Source organism: Rutilus rutilus (assembly GCF_951802725.1).
Source record: "Rutilus rutilus genome assembly, chromosome: 5".
In the NCBI taxonomy this organism is placed as follows: Eukaryota; Metazoa; Chordata; class Actinopteri; order Cypriniformes; family Leuciscidae; genus Rutilus; species Rutilus rutilus.
The window spans coordinates 40910957-40932449 of record NC_140213.1 but is presented as its reverse complement, the minus strand read 5'-3'; the positions used below and the strand labels follow the sequence as shown (position 1 = coordinate 40932449).

At 38.7% G+C, this 21493-nt stretch overlaps 1 protein-coding gene across 2 annotated transcripts in view; it reads right to left on the bottom strand.

The window, feature by feature from the left end:
• Positions 1 to 21493, bottom strand: part of bcar1 (BCAR1 scaffold protein, Cas family member) — a 96072-nt gene that overhangs the window by 7957 nt on the left and 66622 nt on the right. For both annotated transcript variants that reach the window (XM_084410054.1, XM_084410055.1), the window contains exons 3-4: positions 6058 to 6201; positions 797 to 907 (exon numbers count right to left, since the gene is read on the bottom strand). In XM_084410054.1, coding sequence (XP_084266180.1) covers positions 797 to 907; positions 6058 to 6201 — 255 coding nt within the window. The remainder of the gene's footprint in view (positions 1 to 796; positions 908 to 6057; positions 6202 to 21493) is intronic.

Genomic DNA, 21493 nt, shown 5'->3' with positions numbered 1-21493 from the left:
TGCTCCATCTATGTTTTGATCATCGTTCTGAATCCGATGAGGTCGTAGTCTTTGACAAAAATGCTATTTTCTCTGCTTTTTGTTTAAAATGTAGCACTTCTTTTTTTTTTTTATGAAACTCACCCACATTCAAGTGTTGATAAAAAAGGATGCATGAAGCTAGAATAAAATGTTTTTAAAATGGAAAGAGTTAAAGTACAGTTAAAGGTATATTTCAAATATAAATATTTATACCTAAATAGGAACATAATAGTGTACTTAAAGTGCAAAAATAATATATAAATAGTAAGTACGATGTTAAGTACGATATAAGTACGATGTTAAGTTGGCTTAAAGAAAACTTACAAGTATGCCTGCAGTTGCAGTATAAAACTACTAAACTAGTTTACAGAGTCTACTTCAAAGTGTACTTTCATAAACTAAAGTATTTGACTAGTAAAGTATACCTATAAGTTCACTTGTAGTATAGTTGCAAAAACTAGTTGTGTACTCAAAGTTTACTATTGTTACACTTTACAGCATGCTTAAAATTATACTTTTATTCACTAAAAGTAGGCTAATTTAGTTCTAAGTAGTTTTGAAACAGTACACTTACAAGTATACTTCTAGTACATTGATATTAGTATACTTACTACATAAAGTATACTTAAAATATACTTGAACTTTACGTAATAAAATTAACTTATTTTTTGTAGGCGTCGGCAACCCCCATTAATGTCCAAATCAAAGGTGTACATAAAACTAGAGTGTAATTGATCTGTGTCAGTCATGCATGGAGACAAAGAATAATTGTTACCGTTTGTTGGTAGTGCAGCTGGCTCTTGTCCACACTAGGTGGAGTGTCATAGATCTCCTGACCATCTCTACTGGGTGGGCCTTTCATTGCCATTGGAGGAGTATCATAAACCTGTGGCCCAGAGAAAAAGGAACAGGGTCAGAAAGACATAAAACTAATTTACTAGCTAAATAAATAAATTAAATACACAATTAAGACAGTATATCAGTAAATCATGTCAGTATAATGACATAATTAATCTTGCAACAGAATAAATCAGTGACTATACGTAGATCTGACCTGAAAAGGAAAGAGCCATTTAATAAAACAATTTGAGTTAGTTGAATGCAGTTTAATGTGTCTGCAATGTCTAAGCACGGCCCAGGGGTCACACAATTCGGTGGGTCACAGAATCGGCACTACACTGGCACCCGCCATTTTAAAAAAGCCACGTAAATACAGTTTACATATACTTACTCCACAAATTAACTCTATGAACATGGAAGACAGCGATAGATAGCATTTACCTGTCGCCTTTGTCTGTGGCATTGTGTTCTTTTCTCAGCCTCAATGATATGTAGCACTACGTTATCGTAGGAGATTTAATCTCTTAGCCCTCCTTTTTCCTCTTTTTTAAATTTTTTGTATGTCTACATTCAATCAAGCGTAGCGTTAGTTCTGGCAGGTCACGTTAGTCAAGCTCGCATCAGCTGACCCTCAGCTGATCCACATCTACCTATAGGAATACGACACCTATCACCGTATACATATATAAGCTCCTTCAGTATTATCAACAGCTATCGCGTTTCTCAGGAGCTAATTACCCTCCTCCATCCCCAGCTCCTCCTCTCGCCCAGTCAGGATTTGACATTCTGATTCCCCTTGAATCAGAATAATTATCGAATAATGCTGTACTTAAAATCTTGAATTAAATATATTTGCAAATTTTCATGTTGGTTCTGTTCTGTTTCCCCCTAGGGGGATTATTGCTGCTCTCCCTGCTCTTATCCATGCTAGGCTGCATGGATGCGCAGGGAGTTCTCGCCCAGAACGGAACCATACCGCCAATCCAAACTGTAGGCTAACTGTCAATCATATTTGACGGTAGTGGTCCTGACAGAAATCCCTGTTATCACGAAACTCATGACACACAACAAATTCTGATCACAAAGTCCTTCGACCTCCAGTTGTTGACATTGTTGAATACCGTGCTTAAATGACTTTGGCCGGGCTAAAGTCACTTCAGAGTTCCGACTGGCAGTGCAAATGCAACCAGAAAAATTGCCCAAGGGGAAAATTTTGTTCTGGTGGCTAGTTCCTATAACTGAGTTCCTATAACCCAGTGCGAAAGCCCCATTTGTCTTTTTCTCCCTCTTCCTTCTGTCCATAGTTTTTTGTGCATGTCAGAGAGAACACAGGTATACACAATAGAGGACACACTCCCACTGATGTGGAGAGATTACAGGAGCACAATCTCAGACAGGAACAGCTGGAGGAAATCAGCAGTGCTGCAGAGATGCTGACCTCCACCTTCACCCACCATCCCTCTCTTTCTGCTACCTGTTCAGTGGCTCTGTGGTCAGGCTGAGTCTGATATATATCATCTAAATAAAGGCATCATCTAAATTCATTCACTTTTTAAAAAAATTTTATGTAAAGCTAATCATAAATACATATCAAGAACTGATAGGAATGTAAAATGTGTACCTTGAAATGCAATGTAAGTCACTTTGGATAAAAGCGCCTGCCAAATGCATAAATGTAAATACTAGTAACTTCCCCAAACTTAACTCTACCGCTTCCCCTAAAAAAAAAAGTAAAAAAATTCTATATATATAATATTCACCCCGTCTATTTCTGTCTAGCAAAAAAAAAGCCGTCTCTGCGTCCATTTTGAACCCCTTTAAAACACTGAGTTCACGCCATCTTTCAAAAGCCCTGCCGATGTTTATCCTTGTTTTCGCATGGGCCCGGTTGCAGTTTTTTTTTTTCTTTCTAGCCACTCCGAAGTCCGAAGTCTTTTGGGTTTTACAACTGGTGAATCTCCAGTTGTCACTGGTGATTGTCGTTTGAAACATTCTGGATCCGCCATAAGTTTAATTATTTCAAGTGCTGTGAGAAAAGGCTATAAATCTACACCTCGAACATCCTCACACGCAATATAGCCTACTAGCCGGGACTCCTTCTTTATGTGGACAGATGTGACGTAATGACGCAAAGACATGCTCGAATTTCCCGTGGAAATCCACCAGTACCACTGGAATTAAAATCATTATTAAAAGCTAACTGATTTGAATCGAGCTAAGGCAAGCAGATAGTTTTGAACACTGGCTGGTTATGTTTTTTTTTAAATATATATTTTGGATAATTTTTAACACAAAAAAGTTACGGACTGCAGCTTTAACTAAATCAGTCTATATTAGTGGATGTCATCAGATGTCTCTAACAAGAGGTTTTGTCAGATTTAGCTAATTTCTGAGCACAAATTTGCCCCCAAGCTATAGTTAAATAAATCTCCCCACATTTAGCTATTACAGATTTTATCGTTTTTATATTGCATATGACACAGAGCTACACATGCGCATTTGCAAATACACATTTGCATCAATACAAAAACAGCACTGACTCGAGTTTCAGAATGTGTTATAAATGAAGTGTGACTTCCTGTCCCAATGTTCTGTCAAACCTGTGATGACTGCTATAAATATCATATAATGCCTGCAGCTCAACTGGTACAAACAAGAAAAAATAACCACACACACACACACACACACACACACACACAAAGGCCCACAGAATGTTAGTAAAGGATTAAAACCCAATAAATGTTTAATAGTGCTAGCAGTAAAAGTTGGATTTTTCCACTACTGCATTTGATATGGGTGAAATGAGGTCAAGGGAATTTGGATTAAAGTCTAATCTTGTCTGAGATAGTGTCACACACACTTAGGGACTGGTAAATTTCAATAGTACATTTTATTTTAATACTTATATGCATGCATAATTTAAACCAGCGGTTCACAAACTGCCCTCTAAGGGTTGTAATGGCATAAACATTTTCAGAAAAAAGATTTCTGAAGTCATGTCCACTCTATACTTCTATCAATACTGCTCCAATCACACACACACACACACATCCTTACACAAACGCCATTAGCATTTATAATGCTGGCCAAACAATGGCTCTCAATCTGTTGTGCGCCCCCAGGAGAGCCTGCAGCCAGAGACGGAGGCAGGAGAAACCATGAATACCAAAACCTCTCACTGAGCATCCAGCAGCGCTCTGCCAGCTCCATTTGATTAAACGATTGTGTTTTTTGCTCTGTATCTGAGAGACGGTGATTTGTTACAATGAATATTTGGAGCAATTTTGGGAAGAAAGTGCTTTGGCTTGCAGCGTTTTTTGTCGGCATGAAAAATTGAGAGATTTGACCGCACTGACACTATTGGATGAGAACAAAACTTGAACTGAATTGAGCTACAGTAAATGATCTTTTGCTTTACAGCTGAATTGACTTTGTTTCATAATTTTGAAGACGAATTTTGCATCATTGACACTGGTATTGAACTGACTAAACTAAATTACAACACGGTCTTCTGTAAAGCTATTTATAGCTGAATTTAACTCATTTCATGATTGATAAACTTTACACTGTTATTGAACTGAACTGTATCTACACTGAACTGACTTGAGCTGAATAAGGACACTACTGTCTTCTGTAGAGCTGCTCTACACATAGACTGTAAAAAAAGATGGACAGCGCGTCTCCGCTTATTTTCACTGTAGAAAAATTAAGCCAAAATATTCCAGTAACGGTCGTTGCCGATTACGGCGTTCGGAGCCAGAGTTTGCGCACCAGGGGGCGACTGAAATACTTTGGCCTAACTTTTCAGGACTTGCGCGAATTGATTTGAATTGATCATATTTGATGAAGTTTGTATCGTTGCTCATTATTTTCCAGTTTATTACTGTAACGCTGAATTGAAACAATCTGTATTGTACAAAGCGCAATATAAATAAAGGTGATTTGACTTGATGCAATAGTTGAGATTAGCGAATTAGATGATTTTAGTGAACAAACAGCATGTGCGAATTCACAACGTTATTATCAGCCACAGTTCAATCTAAGTTTATGTTTGTTTTACACCATTTGTGTTTTTACATCACTTCTAATGTTGTGTTTTGGCCACAAAATGACGAGTGATGTGCCTCATCTTATCTACCCTGTTTAATCCACTGCTCTGTCATTTACAGCATGTGCTCTGGTCTTTGCCTTCATCCATGTTTCTCTCATTCTCTGTGTATGGCTGTGCTGAAGGCTGCGTGTGCTGGAATTATGTGGTCTGGGTATTCATGGCCTTTGCCGTGAGCCAGGCTTTGTCTGTCTCTTTCTCCCCCAGGGTTGTGTACTGTGTGTGTGTGTGTGTGTGTGTGTGTGTGTGTGTGTGTGTGTGTGTGTGTGTGTGTGCTGCATTGAAGGACTGATCTCGCTGACAGCACATTCTCTCTCATATACACACAATGCACACATATGTGTGCGCACACAGCAATCTCAGGATATTCTGCTTCACACACTCACAATGCTGACCTTCTTTTTGAAATGCCTCCAGACACTGAAATATCTACTTCCACTGCAAGTAACGCATGACCTCATCTAAAAATAGGCATGCAATCATCGAGCCAACAGAAATATAAAGATGCAGGAAAAAAGAGCGAGCAAAAGAGTGAAAATGAAAGAAAGACAGAAAGAGAGAAAAGACAGCAAGAACTGAAAGCAAGAACAATAAAGGAAAGAACAAATTAAAGTGAAAGAGTGAAAGCAAGAGTGCAAGAAATAGAAAAAGTCAAAAAAGAGAATGAAAATGAAAAAAAGACAAACAAACGTGTGAAAGAAACCAAAATAACATGTAAAAAGGCCTAGAAAAGTGAAGATAGAATTAAAAAGAGTGACAAAAACAAAGCAAAATAGTGAAAGAAAATAAAACAAAAGCATGTTAAAAAAAGGAGCTAAAGAAAGAAAGAATATTCTCATTGCTTGTATTATTAAACATCTATCACACACTCACATACACTGCAGACATCTGAGATACACTTAAAGGCTATTATCATCAATAACGATCTTCCACTGGCTCATCCACAAATTACTATATCAAATAACATACAGCGTAATGATCTTCACAAGGACATTAAAGTAAATATGAACCTCAACACATTGACATAATCAGTGCACACAGAGTCATGTGATGTTTCTCTTCCGAGTTTGATCAGGTGAACTCTTTACCTGTTGATTGTACTGGGTGCGGGTGGGCGGCACGTCATAGATATCCTGGGAGGGTGGAAGGTGTCTGGGGACGTCATACTCATCCTGTTCACTTTTCCCCATGTCATACACGTACATTTGACCAACCCGTGTGGGAACAACTACCTAAAACAGAGAAAAAACAATTGCATGAGACTGTGGAATGGCTGGGCACATGAAGGAGGATAAAGATGCTGCCCTGATGACCTGTTCACACCAGGTTAACACAGACTCTACTACAACAAATCTGGGGTCTCAGAGGTCACCGTGGGAACAGGGGCCACCCTTTTGTCTGTCTGTTTACCTTCTGTCTTACGCTTCGAGGACTGTGTCGACCGCGTGAGCCTGGGAAAAGAAAACAAGCTACGACCCCATATTTGTACAATGCCTGAGACATAATACCAATCACAACACAGACTCGGATGAGCTGTTCAGGATGCCGAACTCCTTCACAAGGATTGTTGCATAATGCAGCTAACGCATGTCAAGTCAAATTTATTTGTACAGCACTTTTCACAATACACAGAGTTTCAAAACCGCTTTACAGAAAATGATGATGTTAATATTTATATTTTCTGTTAAGTTTGTTGGACGATATTAGATTTTATTTTATTAACATCTATTAAAATTGTGCATTTCTTTCATCTTTTCATTACCTTTGCAGTCATATAAAGCTCACTATAAACACTATAACCACAAATAGACTAAAAACACTTTGAAATGCAATCTTTAGCAAATCTCAAAATGAATATCCATTGGTCATACTTTACATTATAATGCTGTAATGCCTAAATTCACTTGCAGCATTTAAAATAGTCGTTTAATTTTTTTTATTTAATTTTAATATGGTGCATCCGTATGTTTTATAAAACAGATATTTCTGACTCTGAGTGATTATACCGCCGTCAAGAGGTTTTGTTCAGCATGAAGCAGAAGAAAATCACCGTAACAAATGGCCTTACGAGGTTTACAGCTTGAGTATGTTAGTAATGCACTCTGGCCTCTTTAAAACAAGAATTTGCTCCTTGATATAAAACATGTATGGACGGGGCGGTATTGGTTTGTGTGCACAGGTGAGGTGTGTACTGTAATGATCTGGGTGGAATGAGCTTTATGTAGTTTTCATGATTCCCCGCAGGCCAGTTATACATGATTGCTGGCCTTCACTCGTAACACTGAGTTAATGAGATTACTTGCGCTTTCATTCTCACTCTCTTTCCTCCCTTTATCAGTGCACACCAGCCAGTCTATAGGAACGCACTTGTGCCAGCCTTGGGTATGGGCGTCACTACTCGCATATAATAACAGTTACTCACATGCATCATGGATACAGACAAAGACTGGTAGAGGTCACTTAAGAATGGTCACATGACCAGGTCATATTCCACACCCAAATAAAAATTAATTATGAAAAAAATTTGTTTTTAATCATTGATATCGTTTGAAATTTGATATTTAATTGTAATTTCCTCTAGTTTTACATTTAGATCAGTACTGTAAAGCTTGTCAGCTGATATAAGATTTTATTTTATTATTATTGACTATCAAATCAGTTTATATTGCATATTTAATTGTGCATTATTTAAAAAATTGCAGTCATTTACATCTCATTTGAAGTTATGTTACCTTTGCAGATATATAAAAAAATGTAATAAATTTTTCTTGCATTACACTAATGCGAATCAACACAGAGAATAATAGAAATTACAAAAACATTAAAAAGTTAACTGTGTGGAAGCATTACATAATGAATATAGAAGGAAGAAATGTGGTAAATTTACATTTGAAAATAGAAAGAAAATTCTTGATGGTCCTTCAAATATGCTTAATATTTTGTGCATAATATAATTTCTCATTTTTGATAAGCAAGAGTCTTCACTTATAGTCAGGGAGGACAGAGCAGAGCTGATTAACCACACAGACTCAATGAAGCTTTTCTTTGTGAGGCGTTCATGCTTTGTTAGATTAAATCTAGTGACTATGGTAACCAGGCACGAGCGACGACAAGGCGAGCACAATGGAAAGCACATGTGCACAGATGTAAAATGCATTTAAAAGAACTATACTGTCTACCCAGCACTTTGCAGTGTTGCTTGTCACGTACGGAAAGTGCAACATAAATAAAGAAGACAGTAGGCAAATGAAAATCCCAGAGATCTTGTATTTATATTTACTCTCCCACTCACACAGACTGTCACTTTAGATCCCTGCTAACCATCCAATTAAGCCGTTCTCATTAAAGAAAGCTGGCAATCTGTCACTGTTAATTCTCATCCTTCTCACTCTCGCTCTCTCTTCACCCATCTCACCCCTCTGCCTGATTCTTGCCCTCTTTTTCCAAATGGCATTGCAAAATCGATGATAAATTCCTTCGGATTTTTTGTTGGCGAGGTAAAAGCGCGTTATTGGTGTGATTTATTGGATAAACCCCTGTGACCCGTGGACCACCCTGTCCCTATCTCCAGAACATCCACATATTCACGACCTCTCTCTCCGACACTGCTGTGGTAAATGGCAGCATTCTCCACGGTGCTGTACACACTTTCACACACATTAAGATGAACTGCAGGTGTTTCATCTGACACTTCCACACATACACGACCTCCGGTGCCGTCACACTCTGCATTTTCCCTTAGCCTGACAGAGGTGAGTTTAGTTAGAATCTATCAATACAGTTATTTACATATCTATCCATACACTAATATATAGTTGAGTTCTATCTATCTATCTATCTATCTATCTATCTATCTATCTGTCTGTCTATCTATCTATCCTATAATTCATACAGTAGTCACAGTCCTGAATATTGATTGGTCGATACATCGTTCCAACCATGCAAAAATGCACGATACACTAACAGTTATAATGTGAAACGCCTGTTCACAAACTGTGTATATCACTCTGCGACAATCATAGAATAACATTCTGTTATTGCTTACAGGTCACTGTCAGAGACTACATATATACATCAATATTGCCCACACAGTGGTCCTTTAGTACAGTACACCCTGTGTTTAATTTCAATGCCCTCTCAGACCTGTGCTTAGCTTTAAGTAATAGTCATTCCATCCCGCTGAGAGCCTCTGAAGGGCCGGCCGTAATGACCATCGATCAATAATGTGAATTATCAGAGTGCTGCTCTGGGGAGTGAAGACGGCACATATGGTGGACCGCCATCATCCATCCCTCATCAATATAGCTGAAAGGGTCTGGTCATAGAGAGTGGGTGTGTTCAGGCCTCCAGCTGTCAAAGCAATCTCTGGGGGGAGGGGTGAAGTGCCTGTAATGATGATGTCACAAAGAGACAAAACACTCCCTGGTGTGGAAGGAAACAATAGGGGAGCGGTGACCGTCTGACTGTATTGCCCTGCGCCATGACAGCTGGCCAAGAGTCACAATCACAGCAGCTACATGGCCATTAAGTTCAGCCCTGAAGAGAGGGACAGATTGCAAAGGCTGCTTTACAAAAGCCCCCGTACCCCCTGCTGCATCGTCGAGCTGTGACCTTCTTACCCCAGCTGACACAATGACACATGCCACCACTCTAAAGAAGGCAGCCAGGTCTGCTGAAGACATTCCAGCCAGGCCTGGCTCCTTGGACCATGGATGCCACTCATTTTAATCTATGCCTGCAAACCGAATACCTGACGCTGAGGATCCTGGGAGATCTCGGAGGGATCTCATTATAAATGCGTACTTGAAACAAAACACCAACTTTTAACGGTGAAAAATACTTAAACAGATATCTTAATGATAATTCTGTATTGTTCTGCTTTTTCTCAAATATCTTTGTCACTCAGATGTGCTCTAAAACACATCATGCTAAGATTTTCTTTCAAAGCTCTTCAAATGTATGCTATTTTTATTTCAGGCTTTTAAATATCGGAGGTCAGCAAATATCCTCAACTCTCAGAAACAAGAATAATTGTTTTAATTCAATAACACCATTAAAAAAGACAAATATAACCGCAAACTCACTAAGCTTATTTTTAACATTTCAGCAACAAACCCTTGTCAAGGTACAACGTCATAAGTAAGGTCAGTAATTACTCACAGATGATAATGGTAACATCACAATCTGTGTTCAATAATAGGTTAACAAGCTTGTCTTGAGAAATTAAAACAATTAAGGTCACAGATTGATCTGCATATGACATTACATCTTCTAGACAAACTTAACAATGAGGTATAAATAAGTTCTGAAACATGAAACAATATTCCATTTGCCAACCACATACACACACCCAACACATCCACAACTATAAGTATTCCCATATCTTCATACACATACTATACATTTACACATATAACTTCAATTTTAAACACGTGTCTTACAAAAACAACTCAATTCAGAATCCATATTCAAACCGTCATTTTTTTATTTAATAACACCAAAGAGAAAACGAAAAACGGTTGTGAATGGAGTAATCTGATATATGTAATTCCAGCCAGTCTCACATTCCACACAAGCCATTCATTTCAGTTTACCTTTTCAAAAGAGTTTCCCAACCTTTTCTAAAAACCCATTCACGGAGTCCAATATTATCCCCAAAATATTTCAGATTCAAGGTTGCAATAGTTTAGTAAAATTAGCTTGGCTTTGATTCAACGCAGTGCCACAAATAACTGCATCTAGAGGCCTGGAACATAATGAGGGGTCAAAGTCCAAACGCTGAAGGGCTTCCACATACCTTCACATACGCTATATTCTCACACACTCTTTCTCTATATAAGTGGCTGTGCATAAGAATTTCCCCCGTAGCCCCCTAACACCTCTCTCGTCTTGGCCATCTGTGGAGCAAGCTGTCCTCTATACTGTGTGCGAAGCGGGGGGTGCAGGTCAGGGTTCTGTGCGTGTTGGCATGATATACACTTCAGTTTTACCATAATTTTGCACCGGTCTTGGGATTTATTTTGTTTATTTAAGCCTCGTTCCGGCTGTCAGTCCAAAAAAGATTTTTGTGCATATCCGATTGAAATCCATTCAGATTTAGCAAGTGTGAACAGCAAAAAAAATCACATGAAATTTTTACAAATCAATTTCGAGTTACATTCATATTGTGGTTTGAAATCATATTAAAATGTCAAGAAATCCGCTTCAGTCTGACTGCTCTGATCGGATTTCGCGTGGTTAATCAATGACACGTTTGGTGACCGAGCTACATTACACGCGGGATTGAAATGGTGGGTACAAAAAAATCTCTAACGTTAATTTTGGACATGGCAAACGAAGACAATTTGACGGTCGTCGTAGGATGTCACACTGCAGGACTGTGAGTCAAACCTTCTGACAATGCCAGAATTTTGTCGAATTTGATATCAATGCCCATTAATTGGCTGTCTGTGAACATGTCAAACTAACAATCAAAGACTTGTGATTTTAGCCTAGGATCAGACGGCCAAATTGTACCATGTGTTCCCGGCTTTAGCCTTTTTCAGTAGCAAACATTTTCCTTAATGATTCATTGTTTGATCATCTGTTTCTAAACTGCTGCGTTTAGATCCATTTCTGCTCGTTTTTGCAACCCAGCTGTGAAACTTTTCATGTATAGGATTTTTAACATTAAAGGAAATTTCAGAGTTCAGTACATGTTCAATTGACAGCATTTGTGCCGCAAAGTTGATTACAACAAAAATTATTTTGACTTTTTTTTTTTTTTTTTTGAGGCTACAGAGAACCACTAGGCAGTGAATAGGGGCCCATTTTTGGAGGATTTATAAAAAATTTGGAGAAATGTGAAGTTAAAATTTTTATAAAAGCACTATCTGAACACTGTATTCTTCTGTTGTGTATTATTAAGCTGTTATATATTTACACTCGATCGGGGTTTATGGCATTACATTGTTGTGGTAACAAAGTTTTAACCTTGAAAATAACTACAGGAGTATTTTTTGTGCAATTTCTCAAATATTCTAAGCATATTGTTTACATCTAGTGGCTATCCAGTTAAAACTGATTGAAAATAAATGATTTTAAGTATTTTAATGTTTACAGATTGGCTCCATTGACTTTGTTGACTCCATTGTTTTTTCTAAACAAAAGAAGGGTCAAGTGCAATTTATTGAAAGACGTTTGCAATAATGCTTTTAACTAGAGGTGGTATCATGTCCTAGTGAAAGATGTCCTTTACTGAGTTGAGGCGTCTCCAGCTGTGGGCATGTGAGCACGGGCTGTGGAGAGCTCAGCTGGGCTCTGTGACTTGTTGTGATGTGGGTGCCAGTGGGGCCTCATCTGGACCATGAACACACACACATATGCCATCCCCCAGAGAACAGCTTCCCTCTGCCACATCTGCAGATGTACTGGATGAATCTTTGCCCAAATCCCTTTGAGTTGGGTTTGAAAGTCCACTTCTGAGTTTTATGTTAACCTGAGTGAGTCAAGGTTTGACTTTGGTTGTTTTTAAGTTTTTTTTAGCAGAAGTTTAATGTGGGGAGTCTCTCAAAGTAGTGTATTTCACTGGAATGCAGTGTTTCCTGCAGTGATATTCAGTGCCAGCACTGCACCGCAGCTGAATCTACAGTTCCATGGCAAAAGAGATTTGCAGTCCGAGTCGATTATGATAAAAAAAGACAAGAAACAGACAATACATCCATCTGTTGTATTGTCTTCACTATTACTGCATGCAAAAACAAACACAACGCATGACCAATGTTGTCAGATTCATAAACATATGACTCTTAAGTGCAGGTTCTGTAGTGAATCAGTCAAGTTATCGGTTTGAATCACAGAATTCTTCCCAATTAACATCTGACTCACTGACCGGATGTTTATATGACAGTGCAGTTAAAGAACATTTTAAAATAAAGTTGTACTGTAATTAACCCTAAAACTGGCAATGTGATCTGGGTGTAACATAGTTTTTGTCGTCTCTTTTGGGGCGTAAGAATGATTTTTTCATCAAATCCTTTTATCATTTATCACAGCCTGGTCTGTCTTGAGTATGGTAGTCACATGATTTGTTTAAAAAAAATTGTGATTAATTAGTCAGCCTGACCTAAATCCAACATGGCTGCCAGTGGTGCAGGTAAATATATATTAAACTTACTTTTATTTTGAAAAAATAATACTAACACTGCTAACATTAAGTATGAACATTGTCTTAAGGTGCTGAAAAAGAAAATGTATAAAAATGTTGTTCATGTTGTTATTTAGCACGTTTTGAAATATATGTTACACCTGAGTCACATTGCCACTTTTGGGTATAAAAAAGGGATTCACTTTGTATTCATTTTTGTAATAATCTTTGTATTCTGAGTTTTTTTTTTTTTTTTTTTACAAATTATAAAATTTACAGGTTAAACTGATACACCCTGTCTGTCTTGAGTATGCTGGTCACATGATTTGCTTCAAGTTATCTGTGATCAATTAGTCAGCCTGACCTAAATCCAACATTTTTTACCATTTTACCAAATTTATTTTACCATTTTAATGGTAACGCAAAGTCCGATTTCAAAACGGTTTTCACAGGCTGAATCTTGAGTTTGTAAGCTTTCCAATGATACTGTATATAATATGTCAACATTATATGAGTTGAAGTATGATATAATTGTTTTAAACATGAAATGGCAGTTACAGTTATAGATTTGGTCCTTTTTTTTTCCCACAACTCATAAAATCCAAAATACATAACATTTTTCAAAAATTCTTTTGGATATGATTTACTTAAGTCCAGATGATATAAAAAATGACATGAAATTATTTGTGGCTTATCATTTTCTACTCTTGCCTGTTTAAGGGTAAATAGTATTTTAGATGACAAAAACATGAAAATAAATTATAGAAATAATATTGTTTAGTTTATTATATAGTTTTAAACAATTATGTGGAAAGGGTTTCCCTGCTGCAAAAACATGATTCAGTTGGAAGCATTTGAATACGCAGCTAACCCTTCAAATTGGGCCAGTTAAAACTCGAAACTTAAATGGTTTAAGTAAAGATGGCTGCCGGGTGACCCAGATCAGAAGCTTCATCCCTGAAACATTAACAGCCATGGCAGCAAAAGTGCCAAAAACCAGAATGGAAGAGAAAAAGCAGGGTAGTAGTGAGAATTTATAGCCCATATACCCAACCTCATACTCGGTTGTGGAATTAATCAGTGGCTAATTAGCTCCACACTTGTGAGTATGAGCTTTGCTTGAGGCCAGTACCATGTGGCATGTGCCACATGTGAGGGTGTGTGACGGGACGGCTGGTGGGGAGGGAGGCCGGAGGGACTCCTGGAGACAGCGAGCCCCCGGGTACTAATCCACACAGATCTCCAGTAACAGCTCCCCAAAGCTCCCTGACACATGACCCACATTACTGCCATGTCCACGCTGGGTGTGAAACGTCCCTTCAAGATATGTTTTAACCATCACTTATTAGTGCTGCTTGCTAGGACACTACGAAATCTGGCAAAACAATCCCTTACACTTAAACCACCTAGCAACTACCTACTAAATCATTGTGGCAGCAAATTCTGCACAAACAAGCACCACTTACATTTTCTCACATTACATTTTATTATAAAGATTATGGAGGACAGAAATTAGATCAGAAATAAAACCTGTAAAAACATAATTCTTTCTCCTCAGTTTGCTTATTTGTTTCTTTCAGAGCATATTCGTCTCTTCAGTCAATCTTTCTCTTTCTTTCACAAACAATCTACCTGTGGTGCGCCTGCATGGCATTTATTCAAACCAGCTCAGCATATTGTCTTTCTATCTTTCTGTTTTCGCATTTCCTTTCTCGGTTTCATCTCGTTGCTCTTCCTCTTTTACTCTAGTTTCTTTCCGATGCTGGTTGCAATAGTGCATATAACTGAGACAGCATATGTGCAGACCTCCGTATACACACACACATACACACACACACACACACACACACACACACACACACACACACACACACACACACACACACACACACACACACACACACACACACACACACACACACACACACACACACACACACACACACACACACACACACACACACACACACACACACACACACACACACTTCCTCTCCTCCTGCTCTCCTGGCAACACAACACTCAGGCCTGTCCGCAGCACCTATTAATAAGACAGAGATGAGTGTGTCTCCTTGGAGACCACACCGTCCCTATGGCCAGTGATCAAAGGTTGGTCAGTTCCTGAGACCATTGTGCGTGTTTGAGGAAGTGAAAGACGCTCAAAAGAGATATCATTCAGGATATTTAGCGTGAAAGTGCATTTAAAGTGACCGTTCAGCCAAAAAAATGTAATTATCTTATCATTTACTCACCCTCATGTGGTTACAAACCTTTAGGGAACACAAAAGATTTAGTTTTGGACCCAGTGTTGTTATAGTTAACTAAAAATGTGTGAATGATGAAAAATTTGAAATGTTGCCTTGGCAACTAACTGAAATAGAATAAGCTGAAATAAAAATTAAAGCTAAATATAAATATATAATAAAAAAAAAATGACAAAAGCACATAACAAAATTACTAAAACTTAACCTGAAATAAAAAATAAATAAAAAAAAATAAAAGCTAATTCAAAATATAAAAAAATACTAGTAATAGTATATAAATAAATAATAGTATTTAAATAGCTGTTTGGACCCTGTTTGTCATTTATCAACATAAGGGTTATTAAATGATGAAAGAATTTTTATTTTTGGGGGAACTTTTTTTTTTAACAAAAGTGACAATAAATATTAGCTGTTTACATAAGTCAACATTTGCTCTCCATTTCAGAACTAGCTGTAATTTCCTGTATCCTTTGACCTTCAGGGAAAGATGTAAAACATCACAGAGATTGTTTAAATGGTGACCACTGAGTTTAGCCCGTGGTGCTGAAGTTAGCTTTTCACGAGCCAATTAAAATCTGACACCGAGGCTCCTTTAAACCTACTAGTACGCACCTATATGAACATAAATTAAAATTATGAACAACACACAGGGAGCAAAGGTTGTGTGTACTCTTCAGCAGAAGACATACAGCGTGTGTGAAGACGCAGTAAATGAGTTTGCGGCTCCATTAGGCCCCCTGTTCTTCTCTCTGATCTGTGTTTTTTCAGTCCTTTCAACTCCCTGCAGTACAAAGTGAACCCTGTGGCCTCCTGTGATATTCCAGCCCTTTGATGAAGGCCACTGGAGCACAAATAAAGGCTCGCAGTGGTCTGCTGTTTACGCTGAGGGGCCCGCGTTGGGCCCCATCTCCCCTCCCCTTCTCCCTCGATCTGCTGCTGGCTATGTGGGGACGTTAATGACAGGACACTGCGCAAGAGAAGCAAAACCTGCTCCCGCGGCTCCACCCGCCATCGCCGCTCAGACTGCTAATTCTGTCCCACTGATCTCGCTGTTTTCCTCTGCTCCCTTCAGCTGTCAATCTCCCGTCCCCTCGCTCGGAACTCGCTGTCAGAGCAGAAAATGAGGCCACAGCAGGTAATGGAGGAGATCCTGCTAGGAAGATTCATATTTTGTCTTTCTTCAGACACACACATGCTGTCTTTTTCACTCTCTCTGTTGGACATGACCTGTGGCTGTGTGGCTGTGTTAACTGATAAAGTGGTGTGCTCAAGGTTACAAACTCAAAAGACCCCCTCACTGGTCCTGACTGACCTAACGAAGATCTCTCGGGGCCCTGAAGGTGAAAGCCAAATGGACACATGATGTGTCCAACAGCGATGTGTCCTCGAAGACAGTCACTCTGTAGCTTCTCAAGCTTAAAGCTACTCCAACTAAACTACAAGCTACTAAAAAAGTATTAAAGCTATTTAAGAGGGGATTCTTTTTTCTTTTTTTTTATGTTACAGTAATAATAGATTAATAGAACTGGAGTGACACCATTAAACTTGAACATATACAAACACTAAATACAAGTAAGAAAACAAATACACTAATTTATAGCAGCATTTAATGAAATATTTCATTACATACATTAAAGGAAATGCATATGATTACGTATTATGCCAAATACATATAAATACACAGAATACATAAAATTCGGCACAAGTAAGAAGCCACGTGCATGACATGCAGAAAAAAATAAATAAGATATTGTGGCCACAAATTAATAATTAAATCCCACAACTTATTAATTTTTGGCCCTGTTTTATTAATTTGTTCCATCATTTCAGTTAAGTTTGTTCCCTAATTTGTTTCCTTGTTTTAATGTAGTTCAATCATGGCCACGATTTTAACTAAAAATAGGGGGAAAAAAATTATAAGTTGGAAATTAATTCTTGGGAATACATTCTTAATTCAAGTCCCACAATATCATGATTTCCCCCCCACATCATATGCGGGGCTCTGTGAACTGGAATTGGTTAATCATATTTGAACCAGATCATTAACAGGAAAGAATGAACTGATTTACTTAAAATTAATTGGACTTCATTACATATGAGAGAGTGTTTGATTATGGTTTTATTATGGTTTTGATTAGTGTTTGATTATGGTATGTTTACACGTCAATGTACTAAAAACTGAAACGTTTTTTCTGTCAAAACGATCCCCATTCACACTGATCTGCGAAAACGACTAAACCACTGTATTATGCTGCCAGGCCAGTAGTTGGCGATGTCACTTTGTAAAGAAACACTGCGCACCAATAGACTGAACATTTAATACGCATACATATGATGTCACTGTTTCACGTTTTTGTAGTTAACACAAATACGATAATGCTATCGTTTTCAAAAACTTGCACTTTGAATCATGTTTTTAAAAGTTAGCATTTTCAAGACCCTAAAACGCTGTTGTGTAAATTACGGGCAAAAACGCATAAAAGGTTTTCCATTTTTAGTGGAAACCGGTGTTGAGTAAACAACCCCTCAGTTTGCTTGGCTGTAAAGCTGCATGTGCAACACAATGGAACATAAAATAGCATTCTGTTGCGCTACACCGCTATTTCTTATTAGAAAAGGTAGCTTGTCACTGGAAAAACAATACTGTTTTGGATCAGTTGGAGTTAATTCTGCTGTATTTCTGGTCTTAGCTGGTTATAAAAAGTAAAAGCTGCCCAAACCCCTCTAAATCAGCCTGTGAGACCAGCTTAGACCAGAAAACCAGCTTAGGCTGGTGTAACTTTTTTTTTTCAGTAGGGAGTTGGGCTATTCTCAAGCTACTGAAAAATAGTCTCTTTTTTTTTAGCTTCTTACTCCCCAACACTGGTCATGAGGATACAATGCTCTGAAGCTCAGGGAATATAAATAAAGCACATCGGTGGACCAGATACACACCGTGTTCAGAACTGCCCAGTCATCACGCTACTTCCTGCATCTCCTCCAGCTGTAAAGGAAACATGGCATCAGCACTAGCTTTCTCCTTTAGTCGCTCTCTCTTTCCTAATCTTCTGCCTGAGCCACATCACTGGAAACCTGCAGCCGCTACACTGAGCCCAGACACGCTGCTTGTAATGGATGCCGTGTTGTCTTCAGACACACTCTCTGCATCACATTACTATGTACAGGAGACTGCTGGTGGATATGTGCTGATTCAGAGTCAGCGTGTGCAGTCTGAGGAGAGAGTAATGAGGCTACGTGAGGCACAGTGCCCTGGAGCAGCCAATGCTTCACTCGTGTGCTGTGATGTGAGGCCAATATCAAAGTCCCTCTTTAAAAGCCCACAATGCACTGCAGTGAGGCCCAGAGATACAAACCTAAAATCACACACAGGCCCCTGAGGGGAACTGAGACTATTTAAACAACCATTAAGGGCTCTCAATTCAATATCTGAAGTACTTACAGAGAAGAAAAGAATCAAAAGGAGAAACAGAAAGAAAGAGAGGGATAGGATAGATTGCCTATGGCAGCGGTGTCCACATCCCAAATGAATCCTCTATATCTCTATATTAATTAATTTGAAGGATTCACTTGAATGTAAGAATCATAAATCATAAAAAAATGAAACATTTGACACAATGTATGTAACTTGAAAAACAGTGATGATGCCATTTGAATATGAGATTTTCTTATTGGCCACTGACATTGAACACTTTTTTGCTTTGAAAAACGCATAACACGATGAGTGGAAAATAAAAAAAAACGTAAGGTTTCAAGATGTGTTTGATTTTTGAATGAAACACTGCAAAAGACGCAAGCACAATGTTCAAAGACATCCATCTAGCACATGTATTGAAAAATAATGTAAGGCCCTGTTTACACTTGGTATTAAGAAATATTTTGGTCGATTGGATCGCAAATAGATGAGGGAGACACATTCCCGTTTACATCTGGTGTTTTAATCCGTCTCTTTTGTCCACTTTCGACCACTTCTGTCCTGATTTCTTCAAGGGGAGGGTTTATATGTGGGTAAATCTATGGGCTTTTTCATGGATGAAATAAGCTTAACACAAATTGCATACAGTATGAACGCGACTGGAGACGAAGGAAAAACATACAGAGCAGCAGTTTTTGTTTCTGCACTGATAGCCGCAAGATCATGCCGAACGAGGTGAGTGAAATTAGAAATGGTGAGAGGGCCTTTACTTGGGTCTTCAACCGACATAGTCTAGCTAGCGCGCTTCCCATAACGTTTACGAATTAGGCGGAGAGTTTATGAACTGATTCCCTAAAATGAAGTGGAGAGCATGATGCCTTGAAGGCCATCTAAAGGCAGGGAGGAGTAGCTCTGGTTTTCAGGAATGTGAGGGGAGAGAGGAGCAGCAGATTACAGATGTGCCAGCCAGTGAGGGAAATTCCCACAAGACACACACAAGCACCCAGCGGTATTCCCATTCCCTGTACACACTTTGCCATGAGATAATAGTGAAGAATAAAGCAAAAATGAATAAAGCAAAATGACATGAGATACAAACAACAAAAAACAAAACACAATTTTTGTTATCTCACATAACTTCTGGAGAGAAATAACAGACAGTGGACAAGGTAAATAATAGTGTGGCTTGGTAGATTCCTTAAAAATATTTCTGTTTATTTGAGCATCCTAACCATCCCAAAACAGTCGCTGTGTCCGAAATCACAAACTGTCTAGTAGGTGCTACATTTAGTTTGAAACTACCTTTGTAACCATTAAAAAAGTATGTTGACTATGTTCTATATAGTATTAATATGTGTAGTATGAATGAAATTCAGACATACATGATCATGCATTATATTGTCACTGTCACGTTAGCTACCAGCTTCAGTTGCGTCGTTTCATTGCCATTCACAAATCCTCTCCCGTGGCATCATGGTCAAATGAATTAAAGTGTCCATTGGCTGAGAACCTCAGATTCTTGGTGGAAATAGCAGGTCAATCTGGGTGCTTTTCGCCTGCCGTTTTATAAATATTATGAATTCGGACATACTACGGCTCACATTCTATTATTTTTTTGCCTACTAAATAGTAAGGAAGTAGGCATATTCTGACACCGGGGGTGCCATTGGCTCAACCAATGCGTGAGTTTGGGGCGGTCAACCAATGGCAAACAAAGGGGAATATTCAAGAAATTGATGATACTTCATGGGTGCACAAGAGCAAGAGATGCAAATAACCACAGGCTTTAGTGAGGAAATGTCATCATCTAACTCTTTGCTAGGTGACAGCATTCCATGGCTCACTTTTGCTGGAATGGCCCGGTTATAGCATTCCTTCTCAGCAGTGCCCTTCAGTGCTGTAAAAATGATGCTTGAAATTCACTCATAACATTGCTTAACACATTGATAACATTATGATAGCAGATGTTAAACTAATGTGTTTCTCCATACCGATGTAGCTCCATGAATGTGTCAGTGGAGTTTGGATCTACGATCCCTCTGGTCTTCCTTTATTCTGTCTCCTCACAATGTTCTCCCCTCCCTCTCCTCTAAACGCTGCCTGCCTGGTCCTGCAGATAAGCCAAGCCAGCACCTCCTCCCGCTCCCTCCTCTCCTCTGCCTGATCAGGTGAGCAGCCTCAACTAAGTCTCCAAAGATTACACATTTACTTTCAGAACAGGCAGTGCGGCAAACTAACAGCAGAATCTCAATCTAGCCTTTGCCATCACCCCCTTCCTGTTTCCCAGTACACCTTGCCTTAATAAACCCCAGCTATCTCTCCAGCATAGCGAACGGCTATAGCAGGGGCTATTAAAGAGATAAGACCAGACTCTTTCTCCACCTCTGCTGCCCCTCTTCACTGTCCATTCAACTGCATCCATAATAGAACTAAATACCTCACCCACAAACCCTCTTTGTGACACGCTCACATGGCCCTAAACCGGACGAACAAGCTTATGCTCAAATCTTTCTTCATCCGTCAGTTTTATTTACTCTAATGGTCAATGTGCAACTTGAGTTGATAGTGTAAGCTCACTTTGGTTAATGTGTAAGCAGGACACCAGGGCGAGTCTTAGCAGCGGTGAGTCACAAACATGTACAAATCTTATTTTTGCAACTGAAGGTCACATCCGGTATTACAGTCATATTTCGTAAGAATTTTTTGATTGAAGCATGCCATAA